The 14,186-nt window shown below is 35.6% G+C and overlaps 2 protein-coding genes across 4 annotated transcripts; both read right to left on the bottom strand.

The window, feature by feature from the left end:
- Positions 1-317: 317 nt before the first annotated feature.
- Positions 318-5,789, bottom strand: LOC105799235 (OVARIAN TUMOR DOMAIN-containing deubiquitinating enzyme 6). 3 transcript variants are annotated; one of them, XM_012629674.2, is made up of 9 exons: positions 5,598-5,789; positions 4,224-5,219; positions 3,649-3,810; positions 2,117-2,194; positions 1,658-1,736; positions 1,418-1,563; positions 1,142-1,207; positions 870-1,044; positions 318-774 (listed from the first exon to the last, which is right to left on the bottom strand). In XM_012629674.2, exons 2-9 carry the CDS (start codon positions 4,908-4,910, stop codon positions 533-535), a joined length of 1,635 nt encoding a protein of 544 aa, XP_012485128.1. In that variant the 5' UTR covers positions 4,911-5,219; positions 5,598-5,789; the 3' UTR covers positions 318-532. The 3 variants fall into 3 exon arrangements, with proteins under 3 accessions (XP_012485128.1, XP_012485129.1, XP_012485130.1); XM_012629675.2 differs by having other exon boundaries at positions 4,224-5,107; XM_012629676.2 differs by having other exon boundaries at positions 4,224-5,097.
- Positions 5,790-11,251: 5,462 nt separating this feature from the next.
- On the bottom strand, positions 11,252-13,129 carry LOC105799234 (capsanthin/capsorubin synthase, chromoplastic). The gene has a single exon (XM_012629672.2). The coding sequence runs from the start codon at positions 12,910-12,912 to the stop codon at positions 11,419-11,421; it is 1,494 nt and encodes a 497-aa protein (XP_012485126.1). The 5' UTR covers positions 12,913-13,129; the 3' UTR covers positions 11,252-11,418.
- Between the last annotated feature and the right edge of the window lie 1,057 nt (positions 13,130-14,186).

The raw sequence follows: 14,186 nt of genomic DNA, 5'->3' as shown, positions 1-14,186 counted from the left end.
GGATTTGTTACTTTTGAACCTCTATCGTGAGTTTCAAGTTAATTACGAATTCAAGCTTTTTTCTACTCGAAAGGTAGACTCGGACTGGATTCTGGGTGCATGAGCTATTCGAAAGGTAGCCTTCGAGGGAACTCTTGCATTTGGATGTGTTGTGCAGTTTCCATTTGTTCCTTTCATTCAAGAAAACTACATTATGATCTATCGTCTAATGATTCAAAACTGATGAACGCACTTCAAATTTCTACAAGCCATGCAGATGCAGCTAGTCAACCTAATAAAATAGATGAATATACAGAAGCATATAACCAAAAAAGATATTGGATGCTAAGCTAATAATGCATTTTATTGACTTGGAATTTAGTTCAAACACATCTAATCGTTCGATGTTTTGTTCTCAGTAGATAAGAATTGTTCTATCTATTTTCACCAAGGCTACAACGAGGGAGAAAGAGGCCAATATTATGTTCAATTATACCACGCTCTGCACAGCCAGCCTGCTACTACTGTTTGTTCTTTTAAAAGTTTTTGGGGACTAGTCTATGATTAAATCTGTTGCCTTGCCTTTGCTTCTGCTGCTACTACCGGTTTCTATGAGATAACAGACCATGGAATCTACGTCATCCCCAAATATGCTATAAGCTTCATTTGCCTGCAAATAACTGAATCCCATTGACAGTAGTAATTGCATGCCACTGCTGAGAACACTATCCTGCAAACCATGCTCTTTTGAGCCCTCCAGTTTGGTTTCACTGCCTGCTGGCCCTGTCCCTGTTCCTGTCCACAAATAATTCAGAACAATGTATGATCATATTCATGACAGACAATAAGAGAACACCAACATGATGTTTTGAAATCTCTAGAATACTCACTAGCTCCAGACGATGATGGTTCAGCAGTTGAAGTAGACGATTCTTTATGGCCCACTTGTGGCTTAAACTTGTCACTGGCAAGGTATTCAGCTCGAGATGCTTCCATAACCGTTCGCTCAATTTCCTTCTCAGTAAGTTCAAGATCAGAGTAAAATCGACCCTCAGCCAGGAGTGCCTGATGGTATACAAAGTTGAAGCAAGATTCTGTTAGTTACAATACCATCCTAGACACACGGTAAAAAACTAATCTCAAACTATCGAAAACTACTTGCATTGTCTATCTGCTGGTCTTGTTGAGATTTAATAGCGGCCTTGACTTGATCCTTGTCCACATTTGCCTGCACATCCGAGCACAGTCGATACCATAAATCCAATTTGTGATTCTAATTCATTCAAACTCCATATTCAAATTGAAAATATTATGCCATTGAAGCCTTGCATACGAATTCAGTTCCATAGCATGACCGAAAGCAATAAGCATGTTCTAACCGAGAAACAAAGAACCAAGAAAGCAGAAAAAGAAACATGTGAAAGGAATTTAGACGCACCCCTCGAAGACAGCTAAATCCAAGCCCAGCACCAACTGTCAAACGACGAGGATCAACAAGGGAGTTGTAATGATTCCCATGATGGTAGCTCAGTCTTATGGGAGGTGTGTCGGTATTATAGCTTCCATGAAATATGTTGATAGGTTCTGCATCAAATAATATTTGTCCGTAGAAGGTATGAAGAAGGAAGAACACAAAACTATAAAAAATCAATCATCAAAACCATCAGTTGAGCATCACCTATGCTGTAGGAATAGATATGGATAGGTCTGTTATACATTTCAGATAACGCTTGAATCTCCACGTTGTTCCCATAGACCTGTATCCAAGATAAAAGAACAGATGCTTTCAAAACATTTAAATAGACAATGCACCTAACCCAGTAAAAGGAAAATGGATTAGACAAAGGGAAATGGATTAGCAAACAAAATGGTGATGGGAGAATCAAGATATTACTTTGGCAGAGAAGAATGCATCATCTAGAAGGTTACTTGACTCAACATTTTTGAATTCATCAAATAGAGTGCTAGCAATCTTGGATATGGACTAAAAAGTTCAAAATAAAATATCCAGATCACCATTATCAACGGAACCAAGGATGAGTAATAACCCTCATGCAAATTTCAAAAACAAATAATGATATGCTCTCAAGTATGAACATTAAGTTAGTACACAATCAATTATAATGCCTCTGCATACCTTATCTCTTCTTTTCCTCTTACAATAAGATGTAAAACCTTCTGTTATAAACTGAGAAAAGTGATCCCTCTCTCGCTCCTGGATGAACAATTAAAGATAAGCATTCATCCCAAAAAATAATCATAATCATGCTACTCAAGCACCTCAAAATTAATGTGATTGAAGCACCAAAAATAATGCAAATTGTAATCAAGAAAGCTAGGAATTATCTACACTTCAAAACAAATAAAAAATGTTAACAGTGGTCCAAAATAAAAAATATATATCATGCTCCTTTTTAGTCACATCCAAAAATTTAATCTGATTCAAATATTAAAAAAGAGAGAACAAGATCATTCTTTGTTCTACAATTATCCCTAGAACCAAGTTACATTTGATGCATCAGCATGGGGTTTACTGAAGTGGACAAAACATGCAGGCAACCAATTATCTGAGTTTGACAGGTAACAGAGATTCAACTAACAAGCTTAACAGGAACTAGAAGAGTGCTTAGGCTTTGTTTACCATTGAGGTTGAAAAGCACTTTTCAACCCAAACCATGGTTTCAAACAAAAAAGTTTGGTAAACAAGCAGCTTTTTAAACCAAACCTTGATTTTAATCTAGGATTTTAACCCAAGCCAAAAAGTAAAAATTTTTAGCTTTTGGCTTTTGGAGAAGTGTTTTTCAATGAAATTACCAACCCCTGATTAAATCTAATACTTTACAAAATCATGTCTACAAAAATAGGCATTTTATCTCCCCAAAAGCACTGTTGACAGTAATGGTAAATACTATCAAAATTTTCAAATGCACTGTTCTAAAGCATTTTTTCACAGCACTTTTCAACCTCAATGGTAAACTAGCCCTTAACAGTGCTTAGAAGAGGAATATACCAAAGACATTGCAACTGCATGTCGATAAATCCATTTGCTTTCAATCATCCCTAAAAGCCTAAGATTTGGTCTTACTCATTGGACAAAGATAACAAAGAAGGATACTAGATACAGAACTGTGTTACTGTAAATATAAAAAAAAAAATTGTTGCTACAACGCTACGACACCACTGTCCTGTAATTATGCTCAAAACTCTAAGCTAACTAATGACGATAGTTCTATTTATATGCTATCAGAATTTACAGCTGAGGATTTGATACTTGAGAAAAACAGGAACATTCAGCCTTCATTTTACGATGTTAATTTTGGAATCCCAGATTAATGAAAGTCTATTCCTCTTTCCATATTTTAGGATTCACTATTCATCTCCCGCATCCAGAAAATGTGAAGCGAAAATCTACTTATGTTGCAACTAACCAAACGTGAATATCACAAGTAAACAATTCATTAGAAACTCCAACTCTCTAATCAACTCTAGAGATGGCGTCGGTAGCTAATAATTCATGGTTTTCCATTTCTAAGAGAATTTTCACCCAACTGTTTCATTCAAATTGAGATTAGCATGCCACAGAGTGACTGTCTAGCACCTATAATAAAAGTAATAGAATCTTATGGCACGTAATTTAAAAATCAAAACTCAGGTAAGAGATATACATACCATGTAATCAATGCACATTTGTCGAATTAAATCATAAGCTTCAGAGTCCCCATACACTTGATCAGCAACAGCACGGAAGAGGCAGTTCCCATCTTCTAGCATCCGTTTAACTTCTAAGCCTTTTGCTCGTCTGATATCTATTTCGAATTGGCGTTCTCTTTCCTGGACCAGATGCAATAAACCAGAAAAAGGTGAATCTGATGTCGAAAACCAAACCACAAAACTAGGCATTAACTTCAGCTCATATCACTTCAAAAAGAACAATAAGTGTACAGAACATTTCATTCAAACATAAGAAAACATCATAAATTACAAGTTCAATATTCAATATAAGAAAACATGGCTTATCTACAAAAAAATAGAAAAATGCACGCAGAAGTAGCAACCTATTATATACAAAACTTAGGAAACTGAAGTCAACTGGGGTAGTCTTACAAGGAAAAAAAAACAAGGTACGATAGCATATAATTATATCAGATTTTCCCATGCCAGTGATATGAGAATTTCCGAAAAAGATGATATGTAGATAATCTACATGAAACACAATAATGATTTGATTATTCAGAATAACTTACTGCATCATCGTAGGAGGATACAAAGCATGGATTCTGCTCATCAGCACTATTGTAACCCTCACTCTCACCATGAGATCTAGGAGAAGATGGACGTGACCCAGACGGTGATGTCCTTATTGAAACAGTGGGCCAGGCAACAGCTCTTCTAGATGATCCAGCACGAACAGGATTTGAACTTCCTGAGGCAAATCTTCTTGAATTCGAATTAGCTGCTGAAGGTTTAGGAGGTGGAACAGGCGGTGGAGGCGGATATGAACTTCCATTTCCGAAAGGTAAGGGATCATTGCTTGAACCTTCAGTTTCAGCCACAACTGTTTTTGAAATCCTCAACCCACCCAAATCATTCATTACATCGCACGGACCTGAGGCATCAAGAGTGTTCACTTGTTCAGCCTCAGCAAGTGCATCACTTGAAGTTATGTTCCGATCATTACGCAAGTTTTCTGGCGAAGGATCATCACTTTCTGTGGCCTTATTTTCATTACTGTAACACTCTAAAATTTCATCCGAAGCAATTTGTTCCTGCACTTCCTCACTAACTTCATCATCTCTTGAAGCTGGTGGAACCTGAAGGGAAGAAACTTGTGGCTCTGCCCGAGAAGAAGATGGCCCAGGCAAAGAAGAAGATCGGCTTGGATTTGAAGAAGAGCTGCCAGTGGAACCTCGTTGAACCAAAATGCGAGTCATTGCTTTTGATGATAACTATTCTCAATGAGAAGCACTAGCCCTAATTCTTCCTTTCCAAAACCCCCTAAATTTAGAGACCGAGACTCATAGTTTTGTCTCGTTTTCTTGCCTTGGGCGCGGTAATGCCAATCCCTTGGCTGAAGGATTTCTTCCAGCCCAGCACGTTTGCCTCCTCACGAAACAATCTCTGCATTCCCCTGACAATTCTCATGAGACCCAGACCTCGTACTTTAAACAATAAAACCCTCAAAGTACTCGATATTTTATACCCAGAAAAAATTCCCCAAAATTCACCTTCACTAGCCCAAGCTGCAATCAACAACCGCGCAAATTTCCAAGAAAAAAGAATATCAACCAAAACATGAAAACTATATCTACCAAAACCTTGTTTGATTCCCAAGAAAAGGTAGGAAACGGCTAAAAATGATCTTAATAACCACAAACCCTCTCTATTATCCTATCATATATATAATTAATAAAAAAATTTCTCTACAATTAAATTACTGATAATTTCCTACCATTTCTCAGCAATCAACCAAGCACACAAAAAAGGGTAACAAAATAACACAAAAATCAAGCAAATATCAAAACCCAAAAGAACCAATCCCCGATCAAGAAAGTCCCAGAAATAAAAAACCAATCAATAAATCGAAATCAAAATAAAAAGGAAAAGAAAAAAAAACTCACCTTTAAACAGAGAGAGAAAGGTTTTGGAAACCCAGTTTAGATCCGCAAGAGAAGAAAAAAAAAGATGGGTATTTTATCTATTTTCTGGGTTAGGGTTTTTGTTTTGACGAAAGGCAACAAGGCAAATAAAGGAGATAAGTAGGAAGGCAAAGAAGAGTATTTAAAGGCAGAAAATAAAGAAAATAAAGAAAAGAAAAAAAAAATTGAGAAAAGTCGCTTTATAAAGAGAAAATGGGAGGCTGGCTGATTTTTAAACGTCGACGACGGGGTGGCTCGTCGCCGAGAAGCTGACACGTGGGGAGTAGGCCGGTGGAGCAGGTGTGGGATTTGTACATCAGGGGATTAAATTGAGGAGTGTGACGTGGCCGTCTTTAATTGGGTGAGAAGGATAGTACTTTGTTGTTTTCTCAGTTTGCTTTATGAGACTTTATTCCTTGCTTTACTTCCCCTCAAGCTAAGACCATGCTAAGCTCCTTTGTTTGTGGATGATAAATTTACATATTCAAATTCATTTTTATTTTATTTTTTATTTTTTTTATCAAAAATATTTTTATATTTACTAAATACAAATATTTAATTATTTAGTTATTTGATATAAAATTTAATTACTCTGAATCCAAATTAGGATAATAATATCATATTTAATGCGAATAATAAATCAAATTCGTAGATATTATATTGTATTGCATTATAGTGTTGAATCGTGAATTAGGTTTGAAAGATATTAATCGTACTTCTATAGTATTGCTTCCCAAAGTCTCTAATCTTTTTAGCATGCCTTAGTTGCGACCAATAAGTTTATGCTCAGTGCTATACAAAATTATTTCTAAAGTTATTTTCAATAGATTTCAAAGTGTGTTGAATCACTGTATAGATGAAGCTCAAAAGTGCTTTCATTCTAGGAAGGCTTATTTCTGATAATATTCTTATAGCATATGAAGTCTTATGCTCCCTAAAAGATAAGTATACGGAGGATAAATGTAAAGGAGCCTTTGCATTGAAGTTGGATATGAGTAAGTGACACAAGATTATCGAATAATGTGCAAGCGCACACAGTCATCAACATGTAATAAAGTAGTAAGTATAGAGTTATCGTCTCCACAGGGACTGTATAAGTCAAGCAAAAATTGTGAAACTATCAATTTGGCAAGTTGGTGATTGAAATAATTAAAAGTGAATTGAAGTGACTAATTAACCTAATTAAGATTACTAAGTATGTAAGACAAATGAGAATGTTAACACAAAATAATAAGCAGTAAACAATTGAGCAATCCTAGAAAACATGCTCAACATTTTCCACTTCGCCTGTACATTTGGGATAATTCACAGATCTTACCAACCTCCTTTGGTATAGATTATATTTAGTAGGAAAATAACTGTTAAATATCCTCTAATTCATCATTTTTATTTTAGAAGGTAGATCCAAGAACCGAAGTCTTTTGTAAAAAGTGTTGTAATCATGTTGTTCATTGTTGAGAGTAGTCAGTATGTTTCTTGTATTAGTATTTTGTATCCACTCCTTACCGAGTATACACCAGAAGCCTTACATCACCATACCAACGTGTCCTCTTGTGGTGCGCATGGTAGAGGAATACATAAGATCCTATCAACCTCTTGTTCATTAAATGTAGCTTTAATTAACCCTTCCTTCCAACAATTAGCAATTTGGTTGATTAAATCCGACACATAACATTTATGCTGGTCGTTTGCTCGTGTTTGGATTTTGAAATCCACAGCACTTGGCACACACGCGTCCTCCCAAACCAAGACTTGATCTCTTGATCTAATTCGCCAGCACAACCCCTTCTTTAGTAACCCTTTCGCCGCTCACACACTTTTCCAGATATATGAAAGTAAATTGCCTAAACTAGCACTTAAAAAATTTGATTCTGGATAATATTTAGCCTTTAATGATCTTGCCAATAAATAATTAAGATAACAAATTAGACGTCAACCTTGCTTTGTTAATAATGTCAAATTAAATTCTGATAGGCATTGAAATCCTAATCCCCCATCCTCTTTCAAATTGCACAAATTCCTCCATTCACACCAATGAATACCCCGCTTGTCATGCCTCTTTTGCCATCAAAATTAGATAAATTAATTTTCTAATTAAATAATTTTCTCAGTCAAATTCTAATCCTGTTAAAGTCATGGCAACTTTACGGTAAATGAATTTATGAGAAACTATATTTAATTTTCATATTCAACGAACTCGCAATGACTAATTAATTTAATTTCATTTTTTGAACGTCAATTATTTGATTGAATAATAATTCAAAAAAATTAAATTAAATCTTAAGTCATTTCCATACTTAGTGAGAAAGTACATTAATTTCTGAATGTGATTCATTTCTTTAACTTTATCGTTTTCATCTATTTATGTTCATTTGATTTTGTATGCAATTCATTTCTGGTTTCAACAAGTTAGCAGAGGGATTGATTGGACAAATATAACTAGGGCTCAAATGATTTATAATTAAGTTTTAGCTTTTCGCCTAGTACTTATAAACTTATTCAGTCATGAATTCATTCCACTATAGCATCGTGACTGCATTCTCCCTAATTACATATCATTATGAAAGCTACTCGAACAGTGCTCGTCCAATGGGCTTGTCATAAGTGTGTTATCCTCACAAGATATTCTTAATCTCTTTGGGATAAATCTATTCTTCCAATATGATCATATTCTATCTTATGGTAACCATTACATCTTTCTTTCATGAAAAGTCAATTACTATCAAATAATAATTAAGTTATGTATCAAAAAGGCAAACGACCCATGACCATGTTAATAACATATCACCACTCAACATCCTTGTGAAATTGGCCTATGTAATTTGACTCAATATGATGTATACAATACCCATAGTGTGTATGATCCCATAGGCTTCCATGTTGATCAATTGCAACTTGTATTTTGGGTGCCCAATAGAAAATGATGCATATATTGAGTTGCGGCACAATATGCCTTCTCAATTTAGTCAAGAAGAAGTCTCAAGCATCAACGATTTCTTGTTCAACAATTGCAAAAGCTATTGGCTGGATTTTTCGATTATTATCTTGTGCAAAAACCAACGACAATTGATGCTCGTGTCTCTCGTACATGAATGTGCGGTCAATTTGGACTAATGACTTACAATACTAGAATGCTTCAATGGCTTGAATGTCTAAAAAAGACGATGGAAAATTCTTTTCCCTTGGACCATTTGATTTCTATCATACGCAGGTTCCGTTTGTAGACCAATGACAATACTTGGGACGTACTAATTCGGTACCTTCAACTATTTCCACAAATTATTATATGGTTTATCACACCCGTTATGCATATTTTTCATAGCCTTTTTATTTTGCAATCCATTCCTCGTAGTACGACACAATGTATTCGTACTGACTATGAATATTAGCAATCAAAATCGACATGAAAATCCTAGGACTCATTTTCACCATAGGTAAGATAATGTCAAAGGTCAAGTTAGAATCCAGTTTCAGATGATCTGTAACATACCTGCAACAACACAAGTACTTCACCATACGTAAGACAACGCCAGCGATCAGGTTAGAATCCAATTTTGGTTGATCCTGTGACATACCTATAACAACACAAGTATGTGGAGCATTATATTTCTTAATTGTTTAGAACCTCGTCTTCTTTCTCATAGATGTCATGATTTTCTACTGAAATCTATTGTCACAAATTGTGCACTTCGCTTTATATTTTTTGGCTTGCAATTTTCTAACATGGAAGTTGACCCCATACTTTATGCTATACCACTTCACTACAACAATAAAAGTATCTTTATAGGGAAACTTCATTCTAACTTGTAAATCGCCAAAATTTGTAGAAGAACTCGTATAGCCTGATCTTTTATGAGAAAGTTTTGGAAATTCTATCTCATCTTCAGCATCAAGGTCGACATTAAGCATGTGGGGTGAAAGTGTATATGTTGTAAAATCTGGATAGGTTCCTCCAGTATTGTTTGGACCTTTACCGTCAGAACCACTCCTTTCTGGTTCAATAGGAATGACCTATGGTTCAGATAATAATACAATTTTAAGCCATCCGACTCGGACTACCAAATTGGATCATCATTGTTTTCAGATCCTCTTCGTTCTCAACTCCCTCTTCGTTCTCAGTTTCCTCTTTGTTATCGACCCCAATTGCAAGTATAGGGTTGGATGTCCCTTCGTTGGGTAGATTGTAGGGAGTATATCACCCGTTCTCGTAAACCCTATGTTAAAACTAATGTTACTTGCAGATTGCCCACCAGTGTAACTTGATGACATACCCGCATAAGTATTTCCAACATAGAACATCAACTTTCAGAAATTGAAATCAAAAGCACTAACGGGATGTCGTGTTGGGGTCTCCAAGTTCAGGTTACCAACTAACCTCGATTATACTCCAAAGTTGAAACGTAACAACACTGTGGAACTTTTGAGCTCAAATATATCATATTTAACAAGATTGGACTTTCTACTTCCTATTCTCAAAACAAGTTTATTGAAACTGCTCTTGAATTTGGACCACCTTCCTCAACATCGACAAAGTGGACAAATAACTCTAGTATAGCATTTTCACTAGAGTAGTGCGTATGGAGCATTGCATCGACATCCTTATCACTTTTGAGCTTAAACATATCATATTTAACAAGGTTCAATGACGTTAGATATCTATATTTCAAGCTTGAAATTATTCTCCGTCTTGAAGTCGACACTTTCCTTCTAATTATTAATCGAAGCTCGTTCAATTTTATGCTTCGGCTGAAAGCCAATTTTGTAAATTGGACTGATACAAAAACGACCCCAATAGCAGTATTGCAAATTTGACCGTCGTAATAAATAAGGGCTGTAGTTCGTCTACTCGTCTTTGCCCAAAAAACTCATTTCACAAGTTTAAAACGAAAACATTATACAGAAGAATAAGTACACATTATCCAAATTCAAACAACGACACATACTTGAACTAATTTACTTTGTTGGGTCGATTTTTGAACTATAGATTTTTAACATCAACAATTTTCTCCTTATGAAAATAATCTGCTCCGAATTTAACTATAGATACCTCTCCACAAAATATCTTCATTTTATAGGAAATTCTACCACCGAATATGAAATATAATTTCAAAATGTTGAAAAAGATTGGATATGATAAGTAAAAAAAAAAAAAAAAGCTTCTAACAAGAAGCGGTTTCTAAAATGTTTTTAAAGAAAAAAAGATTGGATGAGATGTGGGAATTTTATCTTGGGATTTCCAAGTTTCTGAAATTTTATCTTGAGTTTCTCGATTTTAGGGTTAGGATTTAGGTTTAGTGATGATGAAGGTTTTAAGAAACACCTCCTCTAAAAACAGCCTATTTCCTTACATTTCCAAAATAACAGGCCTAAATTTGTCCTTAAGTTTCCCTTTAATCAATCCTTCCTCTCTTTTGAGAACCTTAATTGTATTACGTGTATAAAAAAATGTTTTCTCTGGCTTTCATTTTTATTCATTTTTCGCGTAATTTTTAACGTAAACTTTCGTTTTCAATTGAGTGAAAAGAGATATTCAACACATGTTGAAGAAAAATATTTGGGTTACAATGGGAATAGCTTTGATAGTTTTGATGGTGATGATAATTTAGTATAAATTAAAATTTAATAACACATTCAAGTTAAAAGTTATAATCAATTCATTCATAAAATTTTAGTATATTTTACATCAAAAAATGTGCTTAAAAGGTGATCCAGAGCATTCAAATAATTTCATACATTCCCACATAAGAAAGAAAGAAAAAGAAAGCATACAAAATGGTGCACTCATTGATCAAATCTTCCATCACTAAATGACTTGGAGAGCTAGATTTCCCAACATTCGAACCAAAGGAACAGGGCATTTTGACATAATATCAAGCCTGGAAGAATTGGAGGCATGTCCGAACAAAGACAAGCTAAAAGAAGCAAGTTCATGAAGAGACAGCCTTGAAGAGAGGAACCCATGCCAATAATATGGATCCAAATCAAAGAATGCTTCAAAGAAATTCCTTGTTCCCACTAAGTCAAGCTTCAGCAAGGTTTCCATGCCAAAACAGCAAAATTCTCTGCTAAGTCTCCTCTCAATCGGCCACAATCCGTTCCATACTTTATGGTAAAGCGGTCTCCCTCGTATCATCCTCGTCGAACCAAGACATTCTGCAATAGCCTCCGCCACGAGTGGCGCTAACGCCATTGTCCGAGCCACCATGTACCCAGTCGATGGATGGACTACCCCAGAAATCCCACCTATAGCCATTACATTTTGAGGGATTCTAGGGAGAGGACCACCCATTGGAATCAAACACTTCTCATCTTCTATCACTCTCCTAACTCTAATTCCTAGATGCCTAAGCCTTGCTTCCATCCTTCTCTTGATCTCTGAATAAGATAGCACAGGTCGACTAACCAGAGAAGTCTCTTCCAAAAATATTAAGTTCGAATCGAATGGCATTGCATATAGAAACGTTGCTAACTTCGAGTTGTTAACCCGTAAATAAGGTTCGTTTCCTAAATGGGAATCTCTCCAATCCATGAGAACCATCTTATCCAAGTCAAAAGGATGACTATCAACCTCAGCTAAAATACCATGAGCAATTTGATACCCATAGTTCCTAGGTTTATCATACTCAACGAAACTGCTACTGAAACCGCTAGCATCTACGATTAAGCTCGCCTTAAGCTCACCGCCATCATCGCACTGAATGGTAGACTCGAATTCCTCATGTTTCACTTGCCAAACCTTAGCTTTATGAAATTTAACAGAATTTGAGACACAATTCTCCAACAACTTTGTCTTGAGTATCTTCCTAGAGACCCTACCATAAGGCCGGTCTAAATACTTGGTCTTATGATCATCAATATAGACACAAGTCATAGGCCATATCTTGTCTAGACATTCCACTAGTCCTAAGCTCTCAAACTCATCCACCCACACTCCATAATTATTAGGCCAAAACGAAAGCGGTGAAGGATCCACACAACATACCTTGATTCCGTATTGGGATACTTGCTCGGCGAGCCGGAGACCACCGGGTCCAGTGCCGATAATGATGACATCGAAGCACGGCCGATCCGAAGGGTTGAACCATGGAAGATCGGAATCTAAGCACCCGGGTTTCGACTCTGGTTTTAAGTGGAGGAAGTTACCAAACCTGCTGGTGTTGATCTCATGATGATGAATCTTCCTTGATGTTGTTAAATGGGGTTTTGAAGAAGGAAGAGAAGCAGTGGGAGAAGGGAAGAGTGGTCGATACTTGCTGGTTGTCAAAGCTGATAAAACTGGCCCAACCAAGGTTCCCATGAATCGGAGGAAAAGGGAAGTGGATACAGAGAGAAATGAATTGTTTTGAAACGGCTGGAACAAGTGATAAATTTGGCATTTAATGAAGCATGTGATATAGAATAGTTTATGTTGTCATGTTTTGGCCTCCATTATAAATGCCACTTACAGATGCTTCCATCTGTGAGAGGTTTTTGGTTTTGGAGCATATGGGTTGGTTAGATAGAGTTGGAAATATGCAGTTTTCTAATGGTTGAATTAGGCAAATAATGGGGCGGCCACAATTAGGCAAAGGAGAATTACGCGGCGGTGAATGATTGGATGCAAAGCTAGTGCCTTGTCGTTTTCTCATTTTGCTATGTCAAACAGCTTGGACCCTTTTCTACTTCCCACTTGAGAAGGTCATCTTTAATAAAATATATTTGATATATTACAGTAAGAAAATTAAGTACAATAAATAACTAAACAGTTTGATAAATATAAATTTCAAATTATAAAAATTATTATTCTTATTTTTTTAACATTTTACTTATATTAAACAAAACCAAATTCTAAATCATTTTTAATATAAATACAAAAGAATTGACATAAAATTTATTATAAAATTTAAACAATAACCGATTGAAATGATTGAATCGAAAATCGATCGAGATACACATCCGGAAAAAATAATTAAATTGTTTGAACCACAGTCGAACCATTTTGAGCTACAGTCGAACTGTGAACTGTCACTAGACCTGTCCATGGGTTAGGCCCTAACAAAATTCTAGGCTCGTTTGATAGCCTCGGGTCCTGCCCAAAAAACGGGCTTAATTTTTTGCCCAAGCTTGACCCGAATTAAATGCTAAACCAGGGTCCGGCCAGGCTCGGCCCATATTAAAATTTTTTTATATAAAACATTTAAAATATAATACATCAAAAATAATAAAAATATTAAAATTAATGTTTCCTAACAAATTGAAAATAAATTTTTAAAAAATCTTTATACTATAACACTGCAACTTAACAAACAAATGCGTCTAAAATAGTAACAAAATTAACAATAAGATAAGAGTTATACAATATCCAAACAATAACAATAAAATAGTAGAGCAAAACAATGGAAAAATAGCAACAAAATAGCAGGTCTTTTTTTTCCAAATTTGGGCTTGGTCCGGAACAAAAAAACCTTACTCAAGGCTTGAAAACAGACTTATTTTTTCTCAAACCTATTTTTCGGACCTATATTTTTTTCCAAACCCTCCCACTTTTCAAACGGACTTTCGTAACCCGACCGTTGACAAGTCTAACAATGA

Source organism: Gossypium raimondii, chromosome 9 (assembly GCF_025698545.1).
Source record: "Gossypium raimondii isolate GPD5lz chromosome 9, ASM2569854v1, whole genome shotgun sequence".
Taxonomy (NCBI): domain Eukaryota; kingdom Viridiplantae; phylum Streptophyta; class Magnoliopsida; order Malvales; family Malvaceae; genus Gossypium; species Gossypium raimondii.
This window is presented reverse-complemented; position numbering and strand designations above follow the sequence as displayed.

Bases quoted from the DNA above. Each gene is read 5' to 3' on its own strand.
- LOC105799235 (XM_012629674.2), bottom strand. From the start codon at position 4,910: ATGACTCGCATTTTGGTTCAACGAGGTTCCACTGGCAGCTCTTCTTCA. The intron at 3,811-4,223 runs GTAAGTTATTCT...CATCTGGTCCAG, and splicing joins TATCCTCCTACGATGATGCA to GAAAGAGAACGCCAATTCGA. The intron at 775-869 runs GTGAGTATTCTA...ATTTGTGGACAG, and splicing joins ACCATCATCGTCTGGAGCTA to GAACAGGGACAGGGCCAGCA.
- LOC105799234 (XM_012629672.2), bottom strand. From the start codon at position 12,912: ATGGGAACCTTGGTTGGGCCAGTTTTATCAGCTTTGACAACCAGCAAG.